This window comes from Coffea arabica, chromosome 1e, assembly GCF_036785885.1.
Source record: "Coffea arabica cultivar ET-39 chromosome 1e, Coffea Arabica ET-39 HiFi, whole genome shotgun sequence".
Taxonomy (NCBI): domain Eukaryota; kingdom Viridiplantae; phylum Streptophyta; class Magnoliopsida; order Gentianales; family Rubiaceae; genus Coffea; species Coffea arabica.
The window spans coordinates 30,600,570-30,620,897 of NC_092311.1; the positions used below are offsets into that span (position 1 = coordinate 30,600,570).

The 20,328-nt window shown below is 35.9% G+C and overlaps 1 protein-coding gene and 1 long non-coding RNA gene across 2 annotated transcripts; both read right to left on the reverse strand.

The window, feature by feature from the left end:
* Positions 1 to 636: 636 nt before the first annotated feature.
* Positions 637 to 1,527, reverse strand: LOC140021396 (uncharacterized). The gene is made up of 2 exons (XR_011825158.1): positions 1,473 to 1,527; positions 637 to 808 (listed from the first exon to the last, which is right to left on the reverse strand). It is a non-coding gene; the product is annotated as an uncharacterized lncRNA (long non-coding RNA).
* Positions 1,528 to 7,861: 6,334 nt separating this feature from the next.
* On the reverse strand, positions 7,862 to 19,772 carry LOC113701766 (phenylacetaldehyde reductase-like). Its single transcript, XM_027222549.2, has 6 exons — positions 19,476 to 19,772; positions 17,433 to 17,602; positions 14,833 to 15,024; positions 11,617 to 11,779; positions 10,049 to 10,235; positions 7,862 to 8,323 (listed from the first exon to the last, which is right to left on the reverse strand). The coding sequence occupies exons 1-6, from the start codon at positions 19,579 to 19,581 to the stop codon at positions 8,167 to 8,169; spliced, it is 975 nt and encodes a 324-aa protein (XP_027078350.1). The 5' UTR covers positions 19,582 to 19,772; the 3' UTR covers positions 7,862 to 8,166.
* Between the last annotated feature and the right edge of the window lie 556 nt (positions 19,773 to 20,328).

Consider the following 20,328-nt stretch of genomic DNA (forward strand, 5'->3'; position numbering starts at 1 on the left):
ACCATATTAATTATGCATTTATTTATATTTTCTGTGCTGGATATTAGAATGATTTTCTTTTAGTTATTCTCTTACTAAACTCATGTTTATATGGTAGATATAAACTAGCTATAGACACCAAATTTTTGTCATTTTTTGATATTTTCTTAAAATTTTATCTATTTATGGGTCATTAATTTTTCATGTATTCTATCATGCATTTTTCTTATTTTTGCAGGTTTATCTAAAAAAAAGAGAGAAAATTAAAAAAAAGGAAGAGAAAATCAAGAAAAGAAAAATCACTCTTCAATCTTTTTTTTTTCCCACCTAATATACTATTAACCCAATACTACACTCCACCCCCATCACCCTCTTTTTCTTTTGGTACCAAAAAAAAAAAAAAATTCATGGTCACAATCACTCCAACAACTCCACCAATTCCCCTCTCCCTCAACTCTATCTCAATTTCATCATCACACACTCACACACAATGTGACGCCCCTGCTTCTCCCAAGGGCGAACCCTAGGGTATCGGCGGGACGCCTGCCTAGCTCGCGCCAGGACTCAAAATACAAAGCTAACAAAATTATATTAAACCAAAAGAGAACTATTTATAATATATACAACCGCCAAAAATTCTATTTACATCTTCAAAAGTATCGAGTCAAACCACTTTAATACATTATAATAACAATCATCAGAAGGTAGACCCTAAGGAGGGTTCTTATACAAATCACCAAAACAAAAACAAACATCCTAACTGTCCGACTATTACAAGCAAACCTAACTATACTAGTGTATGTGTCAAAAGTCCCCGCGTCGGCCCCTGCTAAGGAAAACAAAAAAAAAGGGGTAAGCTATATGCTTAGCAAGTAAACAGGGGCAAAAGCGTAAATCTCACATATTAACAATTGCACAGTAAGAGTAAAGCAAAAGCAGAAAAGTAACATCACATAATAAGGATACAGGTGGCTCCAAAACCAGATCGTTTGCCATGTGTGACCTCCTGCCGACACTCCGTCGACCACACATAATGGTCCGTAGAACTTCACTTGTACTCCCACCGTACACCTTATCACCCTCTCTGGCCAGACACCTCACAAACTTGCTCGAGCGAACGAATTGAGCTTGGTTCACAAGCTCGGGTCACAAACTTGGTCCACATAATCGGTGAACCGAATTCACAAACTTGGTGACCTCAAACCAGGTTGGACTAACTTCGACCAAACCCTAACCGGCTCGAATAGTCCATCTAAGTCATGAGATCGGGCCCCAAACTCACAAACTTCACAAAATTTACTAAAAGGTCACCCCGAGCCACAAGCTCAAGGGGTTTAGTTCCAAAATGATTCATATACATATGCCATATACAAATGTGTGCGTAAATTAGGGTTTAGGTCGAGTGCGATAAAGTACACCCTCGCCTAGGTACCCTTTTCATACATATCGAAACACATAAGCAACTAACACATAAGAGCGGCTTGAATACTTACACAACGAACAAAAGAGCAAAAGTACGAAATTCGTGCCGCGAGGAGTAGCTAGTAGGCCCCACCGGCTCCACCTAGCTCACCAACGTCTGAAATTGAAGATTGTGTCACAATATATCACAAACGGCTACTAACATACTTAAAACAAGCAAAACGGTAAAATCGGCACATGCAAGTGCGGAAACGGCAAAACGGGCGCACGCGCCCGCGCGGAACGGCAAACGGAAATGGCCAAATCTGCCTTCTCAAACCGTTTTGATCAAAAGTTAGGCTACGAATATCGGATCAAAGTACATGAGGTACCGTTGCGAAGCTAAGAGGAAGGGCTACAATTTTCATGAAGACACCTAAATCCGGATCTGAACAGAAATAGGTCGAAAGTATGGAAAATCGTTCCAGAAATTCGCACTCTAGAGTAACGAACAGGGTATGTTTGCTGGACCATAACTCCCAGCTCACAAATCTAAATCAGGAAATTCCAAAGGCATTAGAAATCTGAGACATAAGGTTAAAACTTTGATGTTTTGGCCAAGACCTGAATCCATTCAGAATAGAACGAAAGTTGAGTCCCAAAGTACCCGTCAGAACTGTCCAGATCAAAGGCAGTTCTGACGATCAATCTTGTTTTGATCATAACGGAAGCTACGGAACTCGGATTTCGACGCACTTTATACCGTTTCGAAGCTAAAACCAAGATCTACATTTATTATGAAGGAGTTGACACCCAGATCATACAGGATCAAAACGGAAAAATGCACGGTCAGAAGCTGAAATTCAAAACGTACACAATTTCAGGGTACAAAACAGGTGCGAGTGTTTTGGTTATAACTCGAGCTACACAGATCCGTTTGACCGAAAATTTTGTAGATATATTCAGGACTTAAGAGGCTACAATGTTGAAGAAGACTACTCAGTCCAGTTTCGAGGGTAACTAGGTCAAAAATGCAAAATACTACACCAGAATCACAAAAACAGATTCACAGAACGCATTCTAGCGGAAACATCATAAATCAGGCTATCCAAGTCCGAATCCAGAAATTCCAAAACCAGCTGAAAGCTAAGAAACAGGGCTACATTTCATCAGAAGGCCTCAACAACCAATTCGGAAGAATTCCTAACCAAAACAATCAATTACAGGCGAAATTCTTACATTCAGGTAAAACCAGAACAGCAATAGTAATTTCGACTTTTCTCATTCTACACTACTCCGATTGACCTGAAATTTTGTATTCTCCTCTAAAATGTCATTCCCTACAACTTTCATGTTTTAAGACAAGGCTAATTCGGCCTCTAACTAGGAGCTAAAAATTCGGGCAGAATGCTCCCACAAAAACCCTAATTTTCTGAAATTTCTTCCAAACCAGAAATTGGTTGCAATTAATCACTTTTTCCACCTCCTAGAGTCATTATATACCATTTCCAATCATCATAGATAGCCACACAATCATGCTTATATTAAAACAGAAAAATCCCCAAAAATAATAAAACTTCATCACTTCAACCACAATCAAGAAATAATCCATAAACTTGCATCTCATACTACCACTAAGCATGATTTAAGCATCAATTAAGGGAGGAGGGTGGTTCTTCACAACTTACCTTAAAAACAAGAGAGAGAGAGAGCAAGAGGTCCTCCTAGCTTTCCAAATCACTCCACCAAACAACTTACTAACACTAATTGAAGAGGTTTTATGGAGTAAGTTCAAGTTTCAATGGTTGGTTTTGATGATTTGGAGCAAAATGGAAGCAAAACTTGAAGAGTTTCTTCCTTTCCTTTTGAGAGAGAGGGCCGGCCAACAAGGGAGAAGAAATGAAGAATTCTTGGTTGTTTTTTTTATTTAATTAGTCAATTGGTAAGACCATGAATAGTGGTCTTAAGGTATGAAGCAATCACATGGTGACACTTGTCACCTTTTATTAAATACCTACCTAACTTGTCTCTCTCATATCAATCCAAATTGCAACCTCTACTTATCTCTTAACACCCGGTAAATTAATTCCAGTATCCAAAACTTAACCTAATTGGCCGAATTTTACCGAACTTTCCGCGCTAGTGGGTCCCACGTCCGATATATATTCTTAATTTCTCAAAAACTAACCGATACTAGAAAAATCATCTAAAACCTATATTTACTCAATAAAAATTATCTGGGAAATTTTCTAATAAAGAAAATGTAAAAAAGGCGGGCGATAAATAAAACTCCACTTAAACTTTCTAATAAATTGTAACACTAGAAGTTTGCTAATCTAGAGTTTGCTAACCATTTCAAACTAATACATAAACTAGGGTTTTCAATCTTAACCGAGATTAGGGTTTCCTCCTTAGCCCTAAAACCCTACTTAACCACACCGAAATAATGAATAACCCTAATATCAACTTACGAACTGATTGGGGCCTCACACACAAGCCCTCTCTCTTGGACGAAAAAAAAATTCTCACACAACACGCCCACACACAAGAACAAGCACAACTTTCTTTCCTCCTCTTAGACTCTAAACTTGCACGCCAACACAAACACACACATCACTCCATTCTTTCCTTCTCTCTAGGTTCACACACAGAACAAAAAAAAAAAAAAGGACCCAAGGGAGTAGAGCAAGAAAGTTGTTGCTACAGGAGCCATTGCCACCATTGAGCTCATCCAACTCACCAAGAAAGGATTGTAAAATTTTCAGCTCTCTCTTTTCAAATTCTAATATAAATGGCATGCATCATGTAGTTTTCTTTTCACTTGACACTTATGCATATTTGGATGAAGCTTGAAGCCTGATAAATGATTGTTTGGGTTGTTTTCTTTAATTCATGGCCCATGATGTTAAGGGTGAGGTTTGGTGGGATCATCAGCGATACAAGAGTGATTTGGGGAAGAATCAGAGAAAAAGAGAGAGAGAGAGAGAAAATTCTCTGGAAAAATAAGAGAAAACAGGGCTGATGAACCAGCCCTATTCAAGCCTGAATATCTCTTTCATGATTCAACGTTTTAGGGAGATTCTTTTTGCTGCACTTTCACAAGTCATCGGAGAGTAACTTTTCTGTTGAAGGTTTCTAAGGAAAACCACTCTAAAGCTGTGAAAATTCTTGTTCAAATCACCAATTTCTCAGCTCTTGAAATTCGAAGTTCTTTACCCCAACAGAGAGGAATTTCACAAATATTGAATTTTGGCAATCCACCACTATCTAGTTCAACTTAAAACTCTTAGAGGAGTTGTAGAAAACCTTAACTGATCAACTCTCTTCATTTTATATCATAGTTGACTAATTTCTTAGAATTTTCTCCCATTCTTGGTTGACAATAGTGATTTTTTTTTGGGATGTTTTTCCCTAAAATTTTACATGAGTCTTGTCATTTTAAACCGGTAAAGATGTAGAACAAGAGTTTTCTGCAATTTTTTCGTTGAGTTATGTGAAGTAGGAGGAGGTTGAAATATGGGTTGTTCTTAAACTATTTCTTGCTTTGTGCAAGATATGATGATTTCGGGTTACTTTTGATGTTATAAGCATGTATAGATTGATGACATGAGTTGATTTATGTAAAGAGTTGGGCTGTGAGGCCACAGGAAAAATTAACAAAGGATAGCAAAGAATTTGGAATCAACAAAAAAGTTGGGGTAGAAAAAAAGAAGGGAGAACTGCATCAATCGTCCCTCACATATTATAGATGTGAAAATTTAGTCCCTCAGAACAAAAATGATCAGATTTAGTGCCTAACAAATAAAAAATGATCATCTTTAATCCTTTTTCACTTTTCCGAACAAATTTTGGCCGGAACTCATTGGATCCACATGCAATGCCCAATTTTTAAAGGGTAAAAATGACAAATCACTGACCAATTATGCGAAGGACCAATTTTGCAAACCTTTAGTTAAACATTCATTAAAAAAAAAAAAAACATAAAAACTAACCCACCATTATTTGCAATTCATCTCAACCCAAAACAAACCCGAATTGCAAACTCCCAACTGATTGAAATTCATCTGAAGGAAATTGATGATTGAAGACTTGTAAGAGAAAGGCTAACCAAGCTAATGAATGAAGAAGACAACACCAGAATTCCAGATTACGATATGTATTTTTTAATCCTAAACCAAAGAATTTGCAGCAATGGTTGTAATTGAAGCAGCAGCATTTTTCATACTTTCTTCTTCCTCTTCCTTCCCGTCAACTTCCCCTAAATGCTCTTTACACTTCCTTAAACTTCCCATTTTCACCTGTGCCTTTTCTTTTTTCTTAAAACGTTCACTATTTCCCCTTCCTCCACTGCACTCACGATAAAACCAAGATTCCAAATATACTCAACCTCTACAGTTGAAGAAGTTGTTACAGTAGAAGAAAAAACAGAGCCAACCGAAGGAAAAATAGAGTCAATCCCACAAACCAATCAGAAAAGAAAGCTTTTTCTGCTAAATTTGCCATGGTCTTTCACCGTTGCTAATATCAAGAACCTCTTTGCTGAATGCGGCACTGTTACTGATGTTGAGGTACTTCCATGAGTTTGGTATTTCTATTAAAGAATTTACTTTGGATACTTTTGTTGAAGTTGAAGAAATGATTTTAGTTGGTTGTTCTTTTTTCTTTTGGGTCTGAATTTGTTATTGAAGTGACATTAAATCGTGGGTTTTGTTTGTCCTACATAATTTGTTAATGAAGTGATTTTTAAATGGTGGGTCTTGTTTATCTCGATGAATTTGTTAAAGGAGTCATTTTGAATCATGTTTTCTATTTTTTTTTCTTGGATGAATTTGTTGAAGAAGTGATTTTGAGGGGTGGTTTTTGTTTTTCTTGGATGTGGCAAATTATAAAGCAAAAAGATGATAAAAACAAGGGCTTTGCATTTGTGATAATGGCTTCTGGGAAGAAGCTCAGGCGGCCATTAAAAAATGAAAGCGGTGGATAAATTTGAACGGCAAGGACTTTATGCTAGTGCTAGTATCAGTACATGCTTTTTTATCAGAGATTGATTTTAGTAAATTACTTATTTACTTGAGCACAATGGTGAGATTTATTAAGGCCAATGCTATACTGTTTGAATTGCTTGGTATTAAGATTTTGGGTTGAGATGAATTGCAAATAATGGTGGGTTAATTTTTATGTTGTTTTTAATGAATGTTTAACTAAAGTTTTGCAAAGTTGGTCCTTCGCATGATTGGTCAACGGTGATTTGTCAAATTTACCCTTTAAAAATTGGGCATTGCAAGTGGACCCAATGAATTCCGGCCAAAATTTGTTCGGAAAAGTGAAAAAGGATTAAAGGTAATCATTTTTTATTTGTTAGGCACTCAATCTGATCATTTTTGTTTTGAGGGACTAAATTTTCACATCTGTAATATGTGAGGGACGATTGGTGCAGTTCTCCCAAAAAAGAAACTGCAAAGTTCACAAACTAAGAGTGCGTTTGATAAAACTGAAATCTAAAAATTGAAATTTGAAACCTGAAATTTGAAGTATGAATTCATTAAATTATTGAATTGTTAAGTATTAAATTTAATATATTTGAGTGCATATCACATTCAGTAATAAAGTGAATAGTTTATTACATAATTTTGGGAGCAAGTTTTGTCTAGAAAATTCAGTACCACTTAATTAATTCAGATGTTCAATTTTTTATTGTCAAACCATCGAATATATTAAAATTTGAATCCATTAAGTTTAAATGCTGGATTGAATTATCAAATAGGACCTAAGTATTAACAAATTTGTTATCTTTGCTTTCTTCTTCTCGATCTTTACACTTTGGGTTTGCGTGTATTGATCTTTTTTTTTGTCGATACGATAAATTATCCTATAATAGAGGGAGGGGAAAGACCTCAAGAGGTTCAAAAATAACTCGGAGGGGACTGAACCACCACCGAATCAGATGATCGCTGCTTCAATTTTCTCTTTTTCTTTGACGATGGCACCAACTATGGTGGCTAACATCAATTTTCTGCGATTAACACGAACTAGAGGATCCTTAATTCACACTACCACAAAATAAAATGAACTTTTATCCATAGCTAGTATTCTTCATGAGTTCTATTCTGGCAAGCTAATATACTAAATTTCCCAGCGCAGAGAACACTAGTGCCAGATTAACTAGCGGATTGTCATACATTTAGCAGTACAAAATTCTCAATTATTTCTTGACTTTCATTGTTTAAGATTCATGAGAAATTTACCTCCTGTTCAATCCTTTTCCAATTTACCCAACTATCCAGAATTAACAGATACAGAAGTAGAACTCAGCCACCAAAAATAAAAAATAAATTAAAGAAAGTCATTCATGTCCAATTAACAAATGGCATCAAGGGGTGGAATCCCATTGATTTTCGGTGCACTGCCTAAAAGCAATTCGTACCAAAAAAATCTGTTGTTAACAATTCCATACATAATTTATAAAGTCGTTACCCTGATATTACAAGGAATGCTGCTCCTTGATTTTATTAATTCTCGTCCAACATATAATTACGCACTAAAATCTACTCATCATTGCTATATCCTTGAATTTGCAGCAGGAAAAACAAAAGGATATTTCCTGTTCAAATTTTCAGTATAGCAAAAAAGACGAGTACTTTATTGTCTCATATGTAGATTCTAAATCTCTGTGGATGCATGTAACGCCAGTCAGACAGGCTTGGTACATATAGGAGTTTGGAAAACATATTTTAAATAGGCAATGCTACCAACTCTCGATGCTCCTCATCATGTTTCGGGCGATATTCAAAGTGCAGCAGAAGAGTTCAAAAAGTTCTTCTCCTTCAAGCTTTCAACTGTTTCCTTGATGCTTTGCTCAAGGGGAATGAATTCAAGACCTAAGCTTTTTGCCTTCTCCTTGGAAACCTGGTACGTCGGCACAAATGGCTTGTCATCAGCGCACCTACAAAGGTTATTCACCAAAAAACATCAAAGGCTTGATAAAAATAATAAATAGTGTTGAATTGGCAATATTCAAGTAAAAGTTCGCTCATAGACGTGATTTTTTTACTTCTTCATCAGTCTTTGATGAGCCAAATTAAATGAACAGCAGGTGATGAACAGGAAAATTCATTGCCATTGGACTACAGAATATGTACTGCTGTAAACATAATGCTTGAATAAAGGTTAACGATATTCACACACCCTTTTTAGCTTGCACACCCCTTCTACATTCTCTAGGCTATATTGAAAGGCATAGTAGCCAAAATACATAGTAGGGGATGCACAAGATGTTAAAAAGGATGCGTGAATGTCTTACTATAAGGCATGTCTTACCATAAGGCATGACATCTTCAGGTAAAAATCATATGAAGAATGTTTATCTACTCAATGCAACATCAAGTAAAGCACTAAAGGAATAAAATGCAGTAAACTTTTGCTCAACTTCACCTATTATGTATATATCTCACCATTTAGACATGATTCCAAGTAAGTTACGGTCACAAGGGTAAAAAATCTGATTGCAATGAACAAAGGTCAAAACTTGCACGTCAACAATTTAAACTGACCATCACCATGTCTTTTGCCACCTCAAAAATTTCCCTGATGTTCAATGACACATCTATCATATACATGGATATTCTCATCTTCTATCTGCTGTCCTACCAAATCGGGTCGCCAGGCATAGATGCTTTTCTTGGTTCAACAATTAGTAGAAAACCAGTATACTAGCTTATAGTGCATATGCAGATTGGTGTTCAAGGAATTCTGAATATTTGTGAATAACTAATGCATGCTCTTACCACGAGTGTGCAAAAACTATAATCATGTCATGGTAGTCATGTACACATTATCAATTCACAGGACTTCTAGTAAGAATCTATCTAGACTATAAGTCTTCATGAAAGGCAAGGTATTGAGCTGATTTCATCGTATTGATTTGGGAATGAATATGCACATTTAAGACAGAAAAGCCACAAGTTTGGGGAGAAGATCACGCCAATAAAGAACAGGTCTCAGGAGTTAAGCAAGAGGAAATTTTAGAATGCAACCTACATCAGAGTAGGATATCAAACAGCCAATTGCAAGCTAAATCAAAATTCCAACATGATCATGCGACCTGATATGCTCAATCCAAAAGATTTTCTAATATCTGAAAGACATATCCGTAGAGTGAAGATTCCAAGAACTAAACCAGAAATACGAGGATTAGATTTCTTAGTTGAAGTACTTAATAAATTGACTATCTAGTTACTGTTAACTTTCCTGAACGTTCTGAAACTGAATTTGATTTCAAATAGCAAAAGCTTCAAAAACTTGTCAATTCAACAAACAGAACCCTTGACAAGAACTTCCAAAACACAATTGGCGGTAAGTTCATGTATTTAAGCTTTTACGAAACACTGAACTTATCCGGATAATGCAAACAATGTTAATTGAAATACTTATCCACGGAAAAAGTTTCCTAAAATATATTCTGCCATTAGTTGCAGACACCTGATGTATCACAGTTAGGAGTCCCAAACATGATTTATGCAAGGGGCCAAATCATGAAAGGCATAATAGATCCTGACAGAAAAATCTGAGACGCACATGGACATGCATGAAAATTCCAAATACAATCCTATGTCACAAATGTAAATCTCTAAATGCACAGTCAAATCTAAATTACAGAGCTTGAACTTACTTATCTGGAAGTTTTGAGGAAGGATAAATTTCACGCAAGATGTTCACAACTTCAGAGTAGTGTACCACTCTTTCAACCAGGCAGTATCTTCCACTAGCAGATGGATTTTCAAAAGCTAGAATATGTGCATTAGCAACATCTTTGACATCAACCCAGCCCATAGAAGAATTTGGAAATGTTTCTGCACCTGCATTCAGTATAGAAGAAAACAATCAACAAAACAGACTGATAAATTAAAAAAAAACTAAAGGAAGAAAGAAAATTACATGAAGTATTCAATGACAGTCAATACATGAATCAGTCTAAGATTAGAATGCACAGAATATCAATCACACAAAAGACATGTTTCATATCACCATCTCTTCTCTCTCTACAAATGAACATAATCACGCAAAGAGAAAAATAGAAGGAAAAACATTTGCTCAAAGCATACCCATGCCTATACTGATTATTTAATATTTCATGTATTTCAATACTTGATTAAGAAAGCACCAGGAATTCTAAACAATGTAAAACATCAGTACAAGGCAATTGTAAAACATCCCTTCAAGCAAACTAGCCAATTGAAACAAACTTTTTCAAGAAACAAAAAAGAACCAAAATTTTTCAACCAGAAAAGCAACAACAAATAAAGATCAACAAAATGAGCATATACACAGACAAATATCATTTTAGAAACACCTTCTGCTGCGTACAAAAACATATTAGATTCTAGTTAACCTCCAAATGACCATGACATCTATCTTGGGAAACTCAACTTCTTGAGAGAAGCAGAAAGCTCATGAAAGGCTTTGCAATATAGCAAAACTCCATATCACATTAATCTTAAGTACATAAGTAGGCCACCTCAAGGGTGCTTTGGCCCTTTACATAAATTCTCAAGTTCATTTCAATTGAATCAGAGATTTAGAAGTTCTATCTTGATTAAAATTGTCCCCACACTCTCATATATATCTAAGGCACTCCTTGTAGTTAGCTAACTAGTTGCTGGTATGGTAAACTTTCACAGCATGGGATACATAAAACTCTACTAGGCCATAGAATGCTCAACCAATATTATCAAAAGTACTCCGCTACTATTAATTAATTATTATCCAGAATGTTACCATCACCTCTTTATTTTTTATGTATTTTAATTTTTTTTATTCAACTTAGACTCAAATGTAAGAAAATATGTTTTCTAAGCTGTAGATATGAAGCAGTATAGGCAGAGAAAGTAAAGATAAGTTATACGGCTAAGTTACAAATCAAGAAAAAAAAAAAAGAAAAGAGAAAGAACAACAACAACAACAAAAAAGTCAGTTTCTATGTTCTGAGAACATCTGTATCTGCATTATTTTCACCACCATCTGCAAAGTGGCATCATTAGCACCATAAAGGTCAGCTTTAAAGCCTTTTTCCAATCCACTCACTTGCCCTTAAAAGCATAATCAAGGAATAAAAGATCAAAAGATGACCAACAGAATATCATACACATCTGTGACACCAAAAAATAAATAAGCACTGATCCAACAAAAAGAACATATACCAAGAAATTAATTGAGTTCATAATTTTACGATGTCCATACCGTTTATTAAATTCAAAATTGCAGCAGCACTGGTGTTAAGTGTTGGCTGTAACAGAGGCCCAATCACCATTGCTGGGTTTATCGTTACCATGTCTAAACCTTTCTCTTTTACAAACTTCCAGGCAGCATCCTCAGCCAATGTCTTTGAGAGAACATACCATAACTGGAAGAAAAATAATAAGAAAAAATACCGACATCAAATATAATGTTTAGTATGAATATTAAATTACACCAAAAGCCATGTTAACTACTTGGACTGTCTAGCTAACAGTTACTTGATTATATGTCTCTATCAATTTAGGAGGTGTCATGAGCAAATTGTCTTCAAATCTCATGAAAATTTTAATTTGGGTTTCTCTGATGAGTTTGTGCAGCACAGAGAAGTGGTACTCGTCTAAAATGCTTTAACAGGCCAGTGGTAAAAGATGCTATTCTAGTATAGTATTTGGACATGAAAACAAAATTACAACAGTTACTAAATGGTAATGGAAGATAAACAAGTAATTATCTAAGACTAATTCATTAATCAATAAAAGCATATCATTAGACATACAAAAAATTTCTTGCTTTACTTCTTGCCTTAATATTACAATACCATGCAGACACAAATGGGACAAAATGAGTGCACCAATTAAAGCTCCATTCAAGCAAACATAGACTTGTCTGACAAGACAATATAACATGACTATAGCCAAAGCCAAGGTGAGGCATTCAGCTGTAATCTAGTTTCCAAGTTCCATTCTATGAAACCCAGAATCCAGAAGATGAGCGCTTTTTCTCATTTCTTACATAAATTTTGTGGAACACTTATCGGAGTACTTCAATTGAAAAATTGTAATATTGAGCTTCTGGCATCACATAGTATTAGTCTGGCAACCATACAAGAACAGAAATTTCAGGTAGTCAATAATCTGGGACACAAGTCCTTAAATCAGGAAAAGGTTCCTTTCAAGTAAAAGTTCTAAAATTTATGTAGACACTTTAGCCATGGGTTCAATGTCAACATGCATCAAGAAGCTATTTTGATACAAAGTGCATATTGTTAGAAGTAATAAGGGTATTTAGGCCAATAAGTAAATCTGTCTCTTCCTAGGGATCTGAATAATAAGTTATCACAGCTCTTCTATTTTTGCTGTTCCCCCCTTTTCTCCCTTCTACTTCTTTCACAATTCTCTATTACTTTCCTGGTATCAGAGCTAAAGATGACAAAACAGTAGATTTACCTTGTTGGGCAAAGTAAACAGTAGGAACTTCTTGTTCTGATACAGAGAAGTATAGGAGAATGATTCGAAGGGTTGAACTAGACAATTATTTCATGGAAACAGGTACCTTTTTTTATGCTTTATACCAGTATTGACTAAAGCAGAGGCAAAATTAAGATGCTTTATACCAGCATTCATTAGTTTTTCTTCCTCTTTTTTATGACAGGTACCCTTTCCTATTGGAATTATCAAACCACCAGTAGAGATGATTGCTTTTTTATTTAAGGATGACAACTCCGGAGGAGATCCAGAAAAAAATATGGGAACCATCGTCCATTTCAATCCTATTCCTGTTAGGCATCAGACAGAAAAAGCATCTGATCTGGCAAACTAAATTTGGAACACTTTTTGGGAATTGACATTTATAGTACAATCCAATAACTATAACAACAGCAAAAACTAGGCCTCTAGGAAAGATAATAATAAGAATTCCACACACAAAACGAGTTCTGAACTCTTCCTATACAAACATGAACGTTAAGCTCCCAAGCAGTGGGACGAACACAGGGCTCTGACAGTGTGCCCGTTTCTCAATTGCATTTACATCAAAGAAGGTTCCCCCAAAAGAGGTTCCTTAAGTTAGTCAGTGTCCATACGCAGAGAGAGAGAGAGAGAGAGGGGCCATCTCAAATATCTAAAACTTCCCATTGATGATATTCAGGACATAGTGGAAGCAGCTAGAAGAGAGCACAAAAAGTAATTTTCAATTACTTATCCATAACTAGGACACTAAAGTAGGGCAAATGACCCTACCATAATGAGCTCAAAATCACAATGATGGAAAATCTAAACAGAATTGAATAAGGAACATGCATACAATTGGATGCTAAGGGTTATTTAGATTTACTTATTTCAGGGTCTGGTTGTAAAATTTACAGCTTTAGATACTTAAAAATTTGCTATAACCTAGGGAATCTGAAAATCCTTTTTGGGTTTCCTCCAGAAATTTCACCTTTTGGCTTTTCACTAGCTCAGCCTAAGTTACGTGTCTGGGAGTTTTGATATCTTTTAGTTCATTTGTAGCTTACACGGTTCTAAGTTCTTCCTGTCAACAGATTTTTCCGGTTCTAGAGATTGCCATCATACTCCGCTCAGTTTTCAGTAAAATCTTTAATTAATAGTAGTTTATAGTATGCACAACCTTAATATCATCCAATCGCCTATCCTTTGGAGGGCAGAAAGAACATCCGACATAGAACTGAAGAAATTTGCCCCCATCTATTTTTATTGGCCATGTACCTTTTACACAGTTCAAGAAAACAGCCTGCCATAACACGTGAAATATCACCAATTACCAAATTCCTTGAAATATCCATTTTTTGCTTTCACATGTGTGCTTTGTCTCAAGACTTTTAATTCCGAGGTTTATACAAAAGTCACAGATATTAATACATTAACTAGATGTCCAGTTAACTACACCTCCAGTTAAAATGGACAATTGCAAACAGGATGGAGTAATTATCCTGAAATCTTGACAAATGAATATTGTGGCACCAGCCTTAAGTGTCTTAAGGTAAGAATCCATCAGATGTCAATGAAAACACGGCCTTTTATCAATGGTTGTTAAAAGGTTTAAAAAGTATCTGAATTAAAGCAAATAGATTCTCCAATGCTGAAAGCGCCCTACATCTCAACTTCTCATATAACAGAAATAAAGAAACCACACAAACAGAATTGTTTCAGTTGATGCATATTCAAATATTTTTCAGTGGCATTATGATGTGATATATGTAAGCCTATTTTAGTGACATGCACTTTATCTACAGAGTTTATGAGCATTTGCTACTCAAGTATCTTATATTCTGAGCCATATCTATAGTTTAGTCCAACAGGAAAGTAAAACAAAAGCTTATGGAACATAGTGCAATGGTGTTCGCTATACATGACAGCAGACATGCCAGTATATCAAGAGTAATTGTTTAAGTTCATGCAAGAGAAAGTGACATTTACAGACCTTCATTTGCTTGCAAAATTCAGGAAGAGACCACCAAGTCTCATCAACCACCACGTCCGGAGTACGAGGCTTGCCGTTGAAGGCAACTGCAGCTATAGAGGATGTTAAAACCACTCTTTTAACAGATGGAGATTTTGCACATGATCCCAGAACACTAAGAGTCCCTTTTAGAGCAGGATCAATCAATTCAGCCTGTCAACAAAGAATTCCTTATGGTGACTCACAGCCATAACAAATCACTCACCTTGCTAAGATGAAGTAATAGAAAACCCATTAGCAGAGATATTTAAATTTAAAAAAAAAACTATCTTCAATTTCAAGGAATAGTGCTAATTTGATACTTAATTCATTAACTATGCAATAAGTCAAGAGGACAAAAGGCTCAACAGTAAGTGGCTCAACAGTAAGTGAGGCTCCTTTAGCAAATATACCCTGCTTCTATCAGGGTTTAAGAAAGATTTGCACCAGTTAAAACAATTATTCGTCTATTTTTAGGTCGGACAATGGTTTGATACAACTTAAAATAAGGACTACTAATAAAGTTAATACAAGCAACACGGTGTTTACTTTTGTGTCCACATATATGAATTGGTCAACAGACATTTTGCAGACATCAAATATTGGTTTTCACCTCAAAGTCACCACCTACAGAGTTGACATACTGAAGGAAAACTCAAGAAAAAAACATTTAAAACTAGCTTCTGCCAAAATGAAGCTCTTCAAGCATACTTGTATGTCTGATATTAACATTTCCTTAGCATGGCACTTCTATTTATTTGGATTTTGGCCCCTTCTTGAGGTATCTATTAGCTTTCAAAAAATACAAGAGCCCTGAAGCTCCTTTTTGATCCTACAATTTAATTGCCAGCCCAGCAATACCCATTCGGTAACAAGTTCCAAGCCTAAGTTCATACTTACTAAGAATTAGTTCAAAGAAAAATTCCTCTTAAAAGAACACAGCAGACATGCTTTCAATCCTTAGTCAAATAAGGGATGATCTGAACATAGGGCTGAACATGATTTGAAAGCAAACTCAATGAATAGAAAGAGTCAACAGTACAACAGACAGCACTGCAGTGTTGCCTACATGACATGGAAAAATATTGCTAATTGACTGAAGTCAGCAAGGGAAGGCTCTGAAAGACTATCTGGGGTATCCTGTGGTTATGGTACAAATGCGTCCAATCAAGGGAAGGGAGAGAGAGATCACCCAATGCAGAGAACCTGTACCCTTAGAACATCAAGGCAGCACACTAAGCAGTTCATGGAACTACCCACCTTCTCTTTTTTAGCTTCACTCAAATAGCTTGAGCATCTTTAAGATCGACAATCATACATTTCTCAACGACGCATCAACTGTTACTTATTTCTTGTTTTAAATAGACAGACTGAACAAATTAGGCCCATAGACATGCTGTCTAGCATTAGTTTGGTGAAGCAAGGAACCATATCGAGTATCTTCTTTTGTAAGATAAGTAGGATGCTCTTTTCTCTTTTCCTAAATGTTGAAAAGGAGATTGATGACAACAGTTAGCACCATCTAACCAGCCGCCCAAAAAATAAAAAGGATGGCTTCAAAAAAAGTTATTTACCTAAAAGCAGAGAAAACAATATTGAAACTATACTGAAAAGGGTGCAACAAATTAGTAATTTCAAATGTGTATACAGAAAAAGAAAGAAGATTTTCAAAAAACTGCAAAAATGTAAACGATAACAAGAAAAAGCACTGAAGTAGCATACATTTGACCAAAATTTTGTCACTGAAGAATTTATAAGACTTTAGAGTCATCATTCCTGAACCCTCATAAGTCAAATTCTGGAATTCTAACATTAAAATGGACACAGAACTATGTAAAGCGATTCAATAATAACTGTCAAATCTTTAAAATTGTAGAAAAATGAAAAAAAAAAAAAGAAAACTCAAGCTAAGTGGCAAGCATTTGATGCTTGATTACCAGCACGTTTAAACTTCTTTTTGGCCAGGTAAAAGTTGTGCATTTCTAGATTTAATTATTTTTATAGCTTATAGCATATGCACAATACATCTATCAGCTTATTCACCGGAGTTTGCAACTTATCACAAGAAAGAGTCTCAAGACACCGTGCATAAATGGGTATCCAAATCGAGTAAAGTTGCAAAGAAATTATGTTACCTAATACCTACTGCGAATCCAGTGAACGATTAAATAAAACCTTTTGCATTTGCTAAAGCAATTATTGAAGCCAGCTATAGTTTCTTTGACACGCTTATTCATCTAAACTTTGTTTATATTTTCTAAATCAATTCTTGAAGCCAACTATAGTTTATCTATATTTTTAAGGCAATAAACAAAGTCAACTAGAACCAGCATACTAAAGGGGCACCATCTCAGAATTCCACTTCACTTACTACCTTGCCATCTGCCATACACATAGACTTGAGGGCTAGAAAGAAAGTATTACCATATGCTTGAAATTTATGTTAAGCCAAGAAAATCCATTTCTGCAACCTAAATTGTACTGTTTATGGCCTTCTACTCTTACTTTCATCTTGTAAGAAAGAAAATCAGACAAGAATAAAATGCATATCCAAATAAGAGAAAGGGAAGTGTTCAATGGACCTGAGGATCAGTGACTGTATGGTAGAAAGGAGAGGCCGTGTGAAAAACACCATCGCAACCATCAATCGCAGCATCAAAGGAACCTTCCTCCAGTAGGTTTGCTTTGAACAACTGAAGTCTCTCCTTAGCTCCATCAAGTGCAAGCAAGTGTTCTACTTTCTTTGGATCATCTGCATGATTCAGATAAATTAAGCCAAAGCTCATAGTAAATTTAACAAGCTAAGAAGCAAAATATCTTCCTTCTGCATAGTGGTTACATGAAATCACAAAAGTGGATGATGATCCTGACATGAATAGTAAGAGACGGTAAGCATTCGGAAGATTGGACAACCATGGACGACAAAAGCATGGTAATTTTGGAGAGTTGATTACATAAGAGTGACTGACATCATACAGGACGCTTGCTATCGGTAGCTGACACTATATGTTGATAGAAAGAGGGTCCATGCAAATCTCAATGTAACTGTTTGTATCTTAAGTTTTGATTCATTTGAAACATGCACTGCCTTCCTCATATAAGATAGCCCAAATCTGGTTAAAATATATCCCAAATCTCATACTTTTGGATTTAAAAAAAATAAAAATACATGGACCAACAGAAGTACTCTGAATGCCAGGTACAGTAGTACTTAAAACCCTCTATCAGCTCACACACAGAGATCTCTCCACGGAGGCAAAATATTGCCTCCCAAAGTGGCCACCCTTATCATAAAAAGGGAAGGGAAAAAAAAGAACGCAAAGAAAATATGCATGGAAAATGTAGAAGACAGAAAAGAACCTGGATCTTTCTTTTTTCATTTTTCTTCCCCATCTCAAAATGAAAACCAAAAAGAAATGCATATGCCAATACAAAATAAAGCACAAGCATAGGATTTCTGTACATCTTCTGCCATATATTAGCTGGAAATCTGTAAGGAACCTATCTGACTTGTACTAAATTCCTCACAATATTTTTGTCTAAGCCAAGATAACACAATTGATTAGCAAAAGCACTAATGTTCATAAGTTTATTCATTTTACAAGTCACAGGTTCCAGGTGTCAACAAAAAAGAGAAATTAGGTTTAACCAACAATAAAGCTGCAAATTTTTCCTTTTAATATTTTCCGAAAGAAGATCAACCATAAGACTCCACCTACCCTAGTGGTGACGAAAACCTGTGCCTTGAGGCCACGGGCGAGCTACTCAAGCAACTCGGCTAACCATCATAGACAATATATTCATTTTGGATTATTCTGATCTACACAAGTATCTTAACACCACTTCATTACAAAAGAGTTTTAAATTCCCAAAAACCCACTCCTTTCTCTCTTTCTTCTCCCGCATCAAAGAGTACTAAATCTGCCATGGCCTCCCCCCTTGCTCTCCCTCCACCCTCTCCCCTCTCCCCTCTCCCCCTTTTCCCTCTCCCTCCTCCACTGTGCAGCCCCACTTTCTCACCACTCTTCTGTCTCCTCCCATAACCTCTGGCTTTTTCCTACCCAATTTTTTCCAACAATCTGCATAATGTTTTCCTTTCTACTATTGCCCATATCTCAATGATGGTTGATGGTGGCGGTGGTATGCTGTGGACAGGTGGTTTCCTTTCCGTGATCTTCCAGGTTTCCTTGCAACACTCATTCATTTTATCTTCTTGTGTGTGGCGGGGATGCAGTACAGATTTTAATAAAAAAAAGTCCAAACTGCATTTCATGCAATTCATCAATTCTGTGTTTCTAAACCCAAATTATTTTCCTTATTCTCCTTTATTTATCATCACAAAAGCCCTTCTCTCTTCATACTTGAATATGAATACCTGCCTAATTTGGAATTCTCAGTTCACATATATGACCAGCAAATCTCTGATTGATCAGGAAAACGGTATTGCACAACAAACTGAAGCAATAAACATCAAAAAGATTCCAATAATTCACCCAAAAAAAACCCAAAAACTAATCTGCATATCTTGTAATTTTCACAACTTCACAGACAACAAACCAAAGAAAAAGGGTCAAAATTCGAATTGAAACCATTAAAAGAATAAAGGGTTTGGAGGAGATACTGACTGAGGTCACGAACAGATGCCTTGACAGTGTAACCACGCTGAAGCAAGAACTTGACAAGCCATGATGCTATGTAGCCCGAAGCCCCTGTTACACACACTGTCTTCATTATTGCTGCCTTTTCTGTGTAAAAATGAGTGCAGAGTGTGAATTCTTGTTCCAACAAACACAGATCTTGTTCCAACAGACACAGATTTTGTAAGGGTTTGGTCTATTTATACACATTTCTGGTAATCGATCTCTAGTCAAATATTGCAGCAATAGGAGACAAGTGTCCGTGTCCCGTCTCTTCCCTTTAATAGATTTTTGACGTTTTTTAAAGTTGGATTTTGCTTCCTGAAAGGCTGCTATTTTATTGTCAGGGTGACCTTATTGCTTAGGTCAGACTTTTTACTAAAATGCAAAATGCATTTTGAGTTGGATTTTGCTTCCTGAAAATTTGGTATGTAATTCTCAGCGTGACCCTATTGCTTAGTTCAGACTTTTTACCAAAATGCAAAATGGCGTAATTACGTACTCATTCAGTCATTTTGGCGGTGAAATTATTATAAAAGTAATTACTAGTCATTCACTCTTTTGACGTTGAAATTAGGGATAATTTCAAACCCCCCCCCCTAAAATGTCTAACAGTTTCATTCCCCTCCACTAATGTTTCCAAAATATCACAAAGTTCCCCTAAAACTAAATAGCAATCTCAAATCCAACCCAATTCAAAAATATAAACAATTAAAAATGGGGAGCTGGAGAGAGAAACAACTATGTACTACAAATGCCCTCATTTTCTTGCATTAGTGAACTAATATCATATGAAGAATAACCAAGAAATTTAACAAGAATGAAACTTTAAGGGGTGTAA